A 12,642-nucleotide genomic window follows, 5' to 3' on the forward strand; every position below is an offset into this window, starting at 1 on the left:
TAATGTCAGTAAATAAAAAAAAATATATATATAATAATTATATATATATGTATGTATTATTAATTAACTATTTATTATATAATTATTATATATATATTTTTTATTTACTGACATTACCCTGCCCCACTGATGGTCATAAATATGGTAACAAATATTAGCATTGCACATTCTGTTAAAGAAGAGCTTGTAAAAAGTAAAAGGATCTTGACATAAGTTTATTAATTTCCTATATTTTTATTGTAATATTTTATTTTTTAATTTACTGGAACAAAACAACTACCAGCTGCTCGCCAGTGAGTCTGGACACTGACCCTTCACCTTGCTGGTTACTTTAGTTTAACCCACTAAAAATGAACTAAATAGGCCAAGATGGTCATTTCATCTGAATATCAACATTTTTAGGATTTAGTGAGTCTAAACAGTTTGAGGTTAACTGACCTATTTGTTGATCTACTTGATATAAGAGTTTTTTGTATCAATTTATTAATGAGTGATTTGTGTGTGTGAGTGTGTCTTTTTTCATATTTTACATTTTGTGCTAAAACTAAATCAGCAAATGTTTTTATTTCTTTCCTATAGTTACATATTGGGTGATGCATCATCATCCTCCACATGCTAAACTTATATCTAAATATGTTACAATTTCTTGTTCTTAAGGGGGAATTTTCATCTTACCATTTGTGAGATGTTCCATTTTTATAACTAAAAACATAACTCATTAAAATTGACAAAAAATATGATCAGGTTTTAGCACAGCCTGCTAATAACAATTCCTTGTAAATATCAATATGCTGTATATTTTGATGGGAACAAGAATATTCTGATATCAGCACAAATCCATTTGGCCATTGCATCCAGAGTAGTACACATCTGTTTCCTGATGGACAAAGGTTATAGCCCTACATTAGTACAAACAGAGCCCTAGAGTTGTGTTTAAAAACTCCTCATTAATAAATCATATTATGACATTTTTTAACATCTGGGACAGGCTGGGACTGATTAAGGCACTAGAACAGAAGATGGGCCCTCTCATGCCACACGTCCATTTTTTTTCTTCTATCGTTCTAAAGGAATATGTGCCAGGTTCTACACAGCAGAATCTTCTCTAGAGCTTTTCACACTGTGTTTAACTCCGGGTTGTCATTGTTCTAAACAGTGCTTTTAACACTGTGTAAAGTTTCACATATGTAATTTAGAAGCGGGGTATGTACTGCTTTTTACAGGGTTAGCACCGCTTTTGTGTCGTTAACCCTGCATTGCAGTGCAAAACTAAAGCGATAAGTCCCAAGAAGCCGTGGTTTACAGTAAATTTATAACACCTAAGGGGCATTCGCAGAGTGCCTAAAACTGAAACTGGATACAAAACTGAAACATTTGGGCGGCGTTATGCAAATCTTCCCACATACTGACGTAGACGTGGGGGCGTGTTAGAATGAGCTGTTTTAGGTAGATGTGGTTCACTTAACTTTTATAAAGAATATCTCTTTGGATTTGAGACTTTAGTCTTTGCAATTTTACAGATCTTCTTTATGCACCAAGAGCTTGTAACACTCCAAAGAGAAAGGAAAATTTGAAATTGCATCATATGACCCCTTTAAGGGATAAGGAACTGGTGACAGGACAAATGCCTTTCAAATCATTCAGAGAAGTGCATTTTTACACGCTCATTGTTTTTATGAAAGAGGAACACAAGTTGCACAAGTAGCGTTTTTTTTTTTTTTTTAATTTATGAAACTGCTGACAACAGATCACCAGTCTGGACCTGTCATCCTGCAGGTTGTCTCACCCATGAGTAAAAACTAAAGACCTGTATTCCGTTTTAATTATTAGCTGATGTCCCATGTGCCCTTTTTGACATTAAAACAATAACTACTGTTGATAGATTGCTAGATTCACTGTTTCACAATCCACAATGAACAATAATAATGCAATAAAACAGAGGAAATGACATCCAAGGTTGTGGCTGTTTGCAAACATGATGACTTCAGCAATTCTCATTAATCACAAATGCCCCAAGTTCAGGGTAAAAAAGTTCATCATCAATCCTCATGCTCAATTCTAAATTCTGTTATAGCCTATCCAGTTTCAGTTTTTTTTTAAAAGTCTATAGCTCTGAAGGTAGTAAAGCTTGTGCTCAGCTTTATTAAGAAAACCAGAACATCAATAAATTTAATTAATTATGATATTTCCAATAATTTCTGAATAAAAATAGTTTCTACATTAGTTACTTTTTCAGCGTAGCTGTCATCCTTTAAGTCAAGTAGCCTATTCTTTGAAGTTTTGTTGTTGCAATAATAATTCTACAAATTATGTGACTTTCTAGTTAAGTACCAGGAAACTCAACAATGTTCAGTTATTGTAATCACAATGATTGTCTGTCTGAATTACAGATTTTTTTTTTTTTTGCACGACTGGTGGATGGCACATGCTAAAGTTCATTAGACAAAAGCTCAGCTCATGACAACACACTTATGCTTTTGCAAGAACCAAATAAATAATAAATCATTCAAAATAAAAAATAAAAAAAAACTTTAAGGTTATATGTGTATTTTGGGGCTGTTGTTTAGTCTACTGGCAAGTGGGCACATACTGCCACCTACTGCCGACTGTGTCCTCTCAAACTTTTAAGCTATATAACTCAAACTGAAGGCATTGTTGTCACTTCTGCCAAAGGAGTTAAAATATTTGTCTTGCCCATGTGTACTGCTGAAAATTAGTTTTAAACTGTTGCAGAGCAGCCGATTGCAAGCATTAGGAAAATACTAAGTAAACTTTATAAGAAATGCAAAACTTATTAAAACAATAGCAGACAAAACAAAATGACACATTGTTGCTGTCAAAACCATTTATTAATTTACTAATTATAAAGATAAATTCTAATCAATGTGTTTTATATTACTGTTGATTTAGGAAGTTTTAGAACGATTTGATGATGTCCACATTATGTTGACCTTCCTTTTTTCCCCCTGTAAGATACAAAATAGAACTGTTATGAGAGGCTTCTCAAGTTTTACCTTCAGAACATCCATATTTACTTACATATTCATTTTAAGGAGACAAAGATAACAAAAAAAGAATTATGTTTGCACATAACAAAATCTTAAAAGCGCTACTGTACATTTGCAATTACTTCAGTAATATTCATTACTAAGGTTAAGTTTTCTGCTCACTGCCATTCAGTGTATAGCTACACTGTTTTAACACATAAATGTAAGCGCATGTAATGCCGAACTCACTGAATATGCAAGATAGCGTTCTGAACCCATAGATCATCAGGGTTGGCACAGATCTGTCTGTTCTTCACCGTAGTAAAACTACAGGAGAGAGAATGTTCTAGATTAAATACTGCAGATATTACTAATTGTAATCTATTTAAGACAAAAACCAGTGTTGTTCCTTACATGACAGCCTCTAAATTGCAGGTCATGGTGGGGTCCTGCCGGGTGAAGTCTTTCAGTCGGAGGACAGGAAAAGGATGTGATGAATACTTGGTACAGCACCTCACCGAACCTTAACACATTAGAATATTAGCATTTGTTTAATTTTATTTAAAAATCATATTTTCAAAATTCATTTATTGAAATAGTTTAGAATCAGTATGAGTCTGTTCATTATGAAAGCAATTCAATTTATTCAGTTAAGTATGAACATGGTAAAAATGTGGCTAGATGTGGAATAAGCACTATTAAATTAGTTCAAATGTATATAAAGGAAATTGCATTTATTGATGATAAACCTGGTTATTGTCTATTTAGTTTTAGCACATTCAGATTATTAGTACTATTTCGGAAGTCAGAACCATATCATGTCAGTGATGCTCAAATAAGATGTCTGATTTGTTAGATAAACAATTATATTCAATTTGGCACTGAATTAAGACATAAACCCATCATATCACTCAGTTAAGTCATCAAATCAACTGCAAAATCCCTGATTATTAAGCATTGCAGGATCTCAGCTATGTAACGAATGTGATCGTCCCAATTCTAAATGTATAAAAATGCCCGTGGTCACATGTCAAGAGCAGCCTTGGGAATTCAAAGCACTGAGAAACACTTGAAACTGAAGAGATTGTCTGAGAAAAGTCAGTTTTACTTACTGCTTTGACTCAAGCTGACCCAGACACACAGCAACAGCAGCAGCGCAGATGACGTCAGGACGAGTCTGCTCATCATGGGAGGGAAACAATACACTTACAGGTAAAAAAGATAAATTAAATTGATCAAAAGTATTCAACAAGTTGATGACAGTTGTGCAGACAGCAGCAGAAGTGTTGATGATGGTGATGATGAAGATGTAGAGCTCTCCTAGTCCACGTTATTTACCATCCCCGAAAGCTACATTATATAGCTGTTCATGAGGGGAATTTGTGGACCACACAGCAGCGTCACTGAGTGGTGGAAGACTGGGGGAAAATCAAGGTGTCTTAAGTTAAATATTAGTAGGTCAGGTAAATCTGTCACGTTTTGTGATACTATAACAAGTGTGTAATCACCGAAATTACTGGTTTAGACACAAAATATTATTAGTGCTGGTAAATATCATTCAAAACACATGTAAGGAATGCAAAACAAAACAAAACAACTCTGTAGATGCAAAAAGAAAAAAAATAGTGAAAAATGGAAATACTATTTTAAGAATAGATTATTTGTAGTTCTTAAAAATAATAATAAAAAAGTTAGGTAAGGTTAAAAAGTGTACCTATAGGTTAACATGTAGATGGACGTTTTTCCTCAACATGAAGACTTTACGTTAAAATGTACAGTATGAATACAGTATAAGATGAGTTGTATATTTTAGGTGTCATTTGCGTCATTAATAATAAAAAAAAAAAATCAATATTTTTTAAAAACTGAGGAGATCCTAAAACAATTATGATTTAAAATATATTATACAAGAATGTAAAAAAAAAAAATACCCAAATAATATACAAATGTTTGTTTGGTGCAACAAAATAAGTTAAATATGTAAAAATTATACATACACTTGACCCTTGACCCACTGGCTCTCTCATTCTTCCTTTGTTGGTTTGACTGCTTCTACTGTCCTCATAATGTCTTTGAATTTCCCTGGTAACTTATATGTTTACTGTAACCAATGGCATCTAGAAGTCATGAAAAAAAAATTATTAAAATTATAATTTTGACTTATTAAAAAATATAAGATGTGACCCTGGACCACAAAACCAGTCTCTGGGGTATATTTTTAGCAATAGCCAAAAAAACATTGTATGGGTCAAAATGATCAATTTTTCTTTCATGCCAAAAATCATTAGGATATTAAGTAAAGATCATGTTCCATGAAGATATTTTGTTTTTGTTAAGATAAGATATTCTTGATATTTTGTTATATTTCCTACTGTAAATATATCAAATCTTAATTGATTAGTAATATGCATTGCTAAGAACTTCATTTGGACAACTTTAAAGGTAATTTTCTCAATATTTAGATTTTTTTGCACCCTCAGAATCCAGATTTTGTATCTCGGCCAAATATTGTTCTATCCTAACAAACCATGCATCAATGGAACACTTATTTAAGCAGGTTTCAGATAATGTATAAATCTCAATTTAAAAAAAAAATGACACTTAAGACTGGTTTTGTAGTCCAGGGTCTCTCTCTCTCTCTCTCTCTCTCTCTCTCTCTCACACACACACACACACACACACACACACACACACACACACACACACACACACACACACACACACACACACATATATATATATGCTTCAATGGAAATTTAGGTAGAACATGTAGAAAAATGTTTTTTATTTATTTAATTATTTTATTCTTATTATTTAAATTATTAGCATTTATATTTGGTATTAGGCCTGCTAAAATGCAATACTTTAAAATACAAACAAATACAAGTGATGTCTATAAAAGAGCAGATATTTAGTGCAGCATGTTCGTGAAGGTTTATATTGCGTGTGACTTTATCACATCCGCAGTGTCTGAACTCCTTTCCCATTTTATTCTAGACAAAGTAACGCAAACGTTCATTAAACGTTAAACAGTGTGCACAGCTAATACTAATCAGTTTTTCATAAACTATTTTCCGTTTGAAGTGAGCACATTTGCATTTTTTCCAAGATATGGAATCTGTGGATAATAGTGATGCGTGTGATAGCAGATGCGTTACCTGAGTTAAATTGAATTTATATGCATATATTTTCAAGACAAAATAATTTAAATTACATTAACATTTAGAGTAACATCCAACAGTCAAAGACATCCGCCTTTCCTGGAAACTGAACACTCATCAAGAATCTCTTATCACAGCTACAGATCGGATCGCAACCTTTGATGGGAAAATCAATATTATATTTGACCTGATATGACTTAAACCTTACTAAACCTAATCCAGACACTTCCCCCATTTTAAAAGATCATAAGTGTATTTCGTAGAAACTAAACTCGAAATGTCATGACACCTCTCTATACCTGGAGGTGTAAATGAAAGAATGTGAAAATGTTTTTAGTAAAACCAACACAGAGAGCAATGCTTTTAAGCGACATTAAAACTGGTGTCTAAAGTCTCGCAGAAAGACTAAGCTGTGGGTTTGAAGGGAAGTGATTCATTGCTAGAGGAGCCACTGTAAGGCTTTGTTCTCACTCTTATGACCTATTTCACCCTTTGATTTTAGGACATGAGTTACATAAGACATTATGACCTAGAAAATATATATAATTCTACACCCCCACAAGAAACCACATGTTAGCGTGTGGAAATGAGGATGCTGCTGAGCATGTGGGAAGTTCAGAATTACCCACTCGTGTGCAGTTTTATCTATTAAAGATGTTATATAATCATAAAACACAATATAATCACTTTAATAATGCTTTCATTCATAATCAAAAGGTTAAGGTTTGAGTCCTGTCCTGGTGGACATTCCCACTTCCTGGTTTCAAAAGTTCCATGTCAAATGCACTGTCACTCTTTATCAATCATTATCTGAACTGGTTATTCCAAGCGGTTTTACAGTATGTAAAATATTCCATGTGTGGCAGTGACTTTGAGAACAAATTCAAATATTAGTCAATGACACTTTAAAAAGTGAAGGTTTTTATTCAACAGTCATTTTAAAGGAACAGATCACCCAAAAATGAAAAAAAAAAAAGGTCAGGTCATCCAAGATGAAAATGGGTTTATTTCTTTATAAGAACAGTTTTGGGGTAATTTAGCATTACATCACTTGCTCACCAATGGACCCTCTGCAGTGAATGGGTGCCGTCAGAATGAGAGTCCAAACAGCTGATAAAAACATCATAGTATTCCAAAAGTAATCCATTTGAGTCCAGTCCATTATGTTTTTGTAAGAAACAAATCCATCATTAAGACATTATAACTTTAAACTGTTGCTTCTGGCCAAAATGCAAGTTCATAATCCAAAATATGGCTTTCTTGAGTGAAAAAGTCCATCACTTGTTATCCTCTCGCTGCAGAGGATCCGTTGATGAGCAACTGATGTAATGCAAAATTTCTCCAAATCTGCTCTGATGAAGAAACAAGCTCATCAACATCTTCAGCAAATTTTCATTTTGAGGTAACTATTCATTTAACAATATCTTCAATTTGTTTATTATTATTATTATAAACTTAAAAAATGTAGATAAAAATGAGCAAAGACATTAATTTTAATTTAAATTTAAATTTATTTTTAATTATTTTATTTTTTCATTAAATTATGTAGATAAAGATGTGGAATCTGTGGAAAATAGTAATGTCTGTGATAGCTGATGAGTTACTTGAATTAAATGTAATTTCCTTGCATCTACTTCCAAAATAAAATAAATAACATAATTTAAACATCTAGTCAAACACTTAGACTAACAGTCAGCAGTCAACAGCATCTGCCCTTTCTGGAAATGAACACTCATCGGATTCTCTTAAATTTTCTTTTTTTTTTTTTTGGTTAACTATTCCTTTAAAAACTATTCCATATATATATTATGCAGTTAAAAATGAAGTGCTATAATAAGTTTACCACATTTTATTTCAGCAAAGTTGTCAATTTTAGTGTGGGTTAAAATTATTTTAAAAGTGAATAAGCAAACAGTTAAGAAACTTAAAATATTATATAACATTATATATTCCTAATGTGCTGGTCACAGTACGCCGCATGTGTGCAGTTAGCTTTTTTGTAAAGAATAAATTCTGAATGTGTTTGCCTCCAAACTGGATATATTTGTTAGTTTATATGAAAGATATAATATAATATAATATAATATAATATAATATAATATAATATAATATAATATAATATAATATAATATACACAAAAGTAATGACAGCAGAGTCAAAGTATCAGAAGTAGTAAACTATGTCACACACCCTTGGCATTTTCAATGATGTAATTTAATATTACATAATATAAAGCTATGTTACAGCATACTTTGGCAAATTTTCAGTCCTGAATTTTTTCTTTGTTCTAGTGACCTTCAAGTTGAACTAAAGGCCTCCTGGAGTTTCCAGCATTGTTTCTATTAATTTGCCAGTAGGAAACAATTCAAATATGTTGATGGTTCACTCTCTCTATCAGGGAAGTAAACATAAAAAGTCTGTGTTCTGTGCTTTCCCTCTGGCTAATTTTTCCTCTGTGTTCTTCCTTGTTGCACCTGTTTGACTGACAGGGCAGGTAAGATCTCATTGTAACTTCATTTTTTTTTAGTACACATGTACTTCTGTTTACGTATGCGTGGAAAATCCTGTCTTGGGTGTTTCCATGTCCAACCCTTTAAATACTATAGACTCTGTCTCACAAATGGCACATTTCTCATCTGACTCTTGCTCTGAGGATCTCACACACACTGACAGAGACGATGACTCGCATTTCAGCTACAGTGATTGTGCTGTTGGTTGCAGCTCTCAGTGCACTCTGTACAGATGCTTCTGCTTTGTGTAAGTACATTTCTTTATTTCTTTCTATAACTGGACTGATAATAAAGCTGTTTGCACAGCTGCAGATGAATTTTTAGGTTTTACTCATTCATTGGGAAAATGTTTTGTTTCTCAGAGACACTGTTAAATGTTTTTAAAATATGAGGTTTATGGTGTGAAGATATTTTTGTAATGATTAAATAATGTTACAAAATCTAAACTATTATTATTGTGTTTACAGCATGTTGTAGGAAGTATACCAAAGGACAGATACCAATGGCAATTATTAAAGGATATTCCATTCAGACCATGATGAGAAACTGCCACATTGATGCTGTCATGTAAGTATAAGATGCTTTCTACATATGGAGCATTTTGTATTGACTGACTATATGCATAATAACTGATTCCTAGAGAAAAACCTAAGCAAAAGATGCTGCTTTACCTTACAGATTCCACACAAAAGGAGGCAGGAACATTTGCACAGACCCCTCCAAACCCTGGGTGATGGACAGTATCCATAAGCTGAAGTAAGCTTGCAGATGTGTGATTGCTGTGAATAAATAAACAAATGAACATTAACTCAACAGTATTGAAATTAAAGCTAATGATTTCTGATCTCTTTTCTGTCTTTTTAGGGAGAGAGTGCGAGTAATCAGCAGAAAACATTCAAAAGACTAATTTTACAACTTCTGTGGTTAGACAGATGTTACTACAAGAATAATTCTTTATGGAGGAGGATCTATTTCTTTATGAAATTTCCATATTTACTCTGCATATTTGTATATGCGTGTTATTATACACTGTTACACTGTTTGCTTTTTAATGAACTGCATTAAAATTAATTTTATATGTAAAGTGAAAATTTGCCTTTTGTATTTAATTGATGTTCGTACACCTCAAACTTAATGCAATGAAATGTAACAAATAATAGTGGTCAAGAAATATTATTAAAAGATGAATATGAGAATATGTCACATTTTATTATTAGCTGTTTGAACACATACATGTTTTACCAAATAAAAAGGATAGCACTTTTAGAGTTCATCACAATATCTGATGTGAGCAGAAGTATTGGGACAGTTGAATTTCAGTAAAAGATTAAAAGCTATTATTTAGTATCAGATCCCTTACGTGCAATCAGAGCAGTGAGTCTGCGGCCGAGTTCCAGAGACAGCCATGCATGCCATGACACCACCTCCACCATGCTTTACAGATGAGGCTGTATGCTTAGGATCATTTGCAGTTCCATTTTTCTCCACACTTTTGCTTTCCCATCACTTAGATAAAGGTTCATCTTTGTCTCATCTGTCTATAAAACTCTGTTCCAAAAATCTACTGGCTAACCTTTGTGCTTTTTTGCAAACTCTAATCTTGCCTTTCTATTTTTGGTGCTGGTCAGAGGTTTGCATCTTGCCGTGTATAGCTTCTGTAATTGTGTGAAAGTCTCCTGCAGACAATAGATTTTCAGAGCATCACCCCAGCTTTCTGGAGGTTGTTGGTGATTTTACAGACACATATCTTAGGGTTCATTTTCACAGCTTCTATGATTTGTCTGTCATCAACTGTTGTTTTTCTCAGCCGACCACTTTTTGGTAAAATAAAATGTACCACTTTTTGGGAAACAATCATTACCTGGAAAAAAACAGCAGAGAGAGAGAGATTTTTAAAAATAATTATTATAGAATACACACACACACACACACACACACACACACACACACACACACACACACGATGAGTTTAAGAATATCTGTAAAATAAATGCACATTAGAAGATGTAGAGCACAGCTTTAATTTTTAGTTAAATGATTAACTAGATTTACCTGTAATTCACACAAAGTGCAAAGACTAAAATAGCACAGAAATTTTCTGTGATTGCATAAAAATGAGGTGTGTTCAATAATTTGCTTTGATTGGTCAGAGAAAGAGCGAGAGTTATTAAAGGCTTCAAGACAAAAATTCCACATACCTGCTTCAGCTCTGGGAAATAACCTTACTGATGTCATCTAAGAGGAAGCATTGGGAATGCAGAATAACTTCACAAACAAACCTTGAAAGATAATCTGTCAAATGAATACTCACTTAGACATGCATTTTTGTTCTCTCGTGTGGCAAACTTTATCTAATAATAAGGCTGCCATCCGCAGCGCCATACTGTCTGTCACCGCGGTTTCAGACCGCACAGCAGCGGCAGGCCCGCGGTCTCAGACCCGAGGGTAGGGTGCAGATCTTATTAAAGATAGGTCTAGTAGTGCGATTGGTTAGGCATTCGTTATGGCAGAGTTTATAGTTGTAGTGAAGTAATTTAGGGTTTGTGTTTTATAGGCCCGGACTAAGATGAAAGATGAAATACTTAGAAGATCCACATGGTGTCGCCCTCTTCTATATATTCATTGATATAAACCAGCGATTGTAGCCCCATATTCAGCATAGGAGAGATTAATAATAACAAGAACAACACAGTTGTTACTTTATGTTCTCTATTCTTTCTTTCTTTCGCATCAGTAGATACAAGGTGCTCAAATGATATCCTAAATAAAGGTATCCGGATCTTTTCTTCAAAAAAAAAAAAAAAAAAAAAAAAAAAGAGAGATCTGATTACAAGGGGAAAGTCTAGCACATTTTGCCTACTTAAAAAAAAAAAAAAATTCCCAGTGATAAAGAACGAGGAAGAAAGACTTATTTCCCTGCAAAATGACCGGAGTAAATCATACTGTTTGTGTTTAGAAACTAAACAGGTACAGGCAAATTATAAATGTTACATTTAAAGGGATAGTTCACCCACAAATAAAAACTTAGTCATTATTTGTACTCACCCTTGCGTTGATCTAAACCCTTATGATTTTTCTTCTTCTGTGGAACCCAAACCTTTCAGAAGGATATGATGCAACAATCCCTCTGTATGAGAGGACAGTCCCATATTTAGGCTAGTATTAAAAACATTTTGAAGTTGCATTCTGATGTAGGCCTTACAAACAGCCAAAACATTTAAATGATTTTAATGGAATAATCGTCCAAATACAGGGAGAAAACTACTAAATCCCCTAACATGCAACATCTTGATGGATGAAAACCACTTGTTCTCAAATACAATTATTACCCTATAGCATGACTACGCTTACCACTAAAATTCAAACTTTACTTTGATTTTAGTAAAGTTAAAGAACACATTATTTACTCTTTTATGTCCACTTTCTGTTTTACAGCTTCCCCAAAATGCATGCATGGCTGCTTCTAGTGACAATTTTTAGCCATTTTGTCCCCTAAATTACAATCCACACACTTCCTGCAGCCGAGTGCTTTAATTATAAGCGAAGCTCTCCAGTCAAGCCATGCCTGGCAGTGACATCATTGCCTCGGTCCTCTCTGCACTGCTGCACACACAGAGGACTTCCTGCTGAATAATGGAGAAACACACACATTCCTAAACACCCACACATACAAACAGGAACTCGGCAACAAAACAGCTCTACTGCCCAGCTCTAATCTTTCCTTTTATGCAATCGCAATCTGAACGGCAAACTTCCCCCAGCACATGAACTCAAACATGTATGAATGTCTAATTGCTGTACATATTAGCCAAAAGGTTTTAGAGCGAAGATCACCATTTCAGAGTTTCTGTGATGAAATCTTGGGTCATGCACTGTGACTGGAGCCTATTGCGCGACATTTAATGGGGTCTAAAGAATACACTAGTACTGAGAATAACTCAGACAGACAGTGTCATTCTGCATTAGCTATGTTTGATTATTTCA

General features: G+C 33.7%; 2 protein-coding genes across 2 annotated transcripts; one reads left to right on the forward strand and one right to left on the reverse strand.

Annotated features, from left to right (window-relative positions):
* Nucleotides 1-2,426: 2,426 nt before the first annotated feature.
* ccl20a.4 (chemokine (C-C motif) ligand 20a, duplicate 4) lies at nucleotides 2,427-4,559 on the reverse strand. Its single transcript, XM_019124517.2, has 4 exons — nucleotides 4,100-4,559; nucleotides 3,402-3,510; nucleotides 3,237-3,314; nucleotides 2,427-2,966 (listed from the first exon to the last, which is right to left on the reverse strand). The coding sequence occupies exons 1-4, from the start codon at nucleotides 4,173-4,175 to the stop codon at nucleotides 2,942-2,944; spliced, it is 288 nt and encodes a 95-aa protein (XP_018980062.2). The 5' UTR covers nucleotides 4,176-4,559; the 3' UTR covers nucleotides 2,427-2,941.
* Nucleotides 4,560-8,745: 4,186 nt separating this feature from the next.
* ccl20a.3 (chemokine (C-C motif) ligand 20a, duplicate 3) lies at nucleotides 8,746-9,749 on the forward strand. Its single transcript, XM_019124498.2, has 4 exons — nucleotides 8,746-8,905; nucleotides 9,126-9,225; nucleotides 9,337-9,414; nucleotides 9,523-9,749. Exons 1-4 carry the CDS (start codon nucleotides 8,827-8,829, stop codon nucleotides 9,563-9,565), a joined length of 300 nt encoding a protein of 99 aa, XP_018980043.1. The 5' UTR covers nucleotides 8,746-8,826; the 3' UTR covers nucleotides 9,566-9,749.
* The last annotated feature ends 2,893 nt before the right edge of the window (nucleotides 9,750-12,642 follow it).

The sequence above is a fragment of the Cyprinus carpio genome, chromosome B2 (genome assembly GCF_018340385.1).
Source record: "Cyprinus carpio isolate SPL01 chromosome B2, ASM1834038v1, whole genome shotgun sequence".
Classification (NCBI taxonomy): domain Eukaryota; kingdom Metazoa; phylum Chordata; class Actinopteri; order Cypriniformes; family Cyprinidae; genus Cyprinus; species Cyprinus carpio.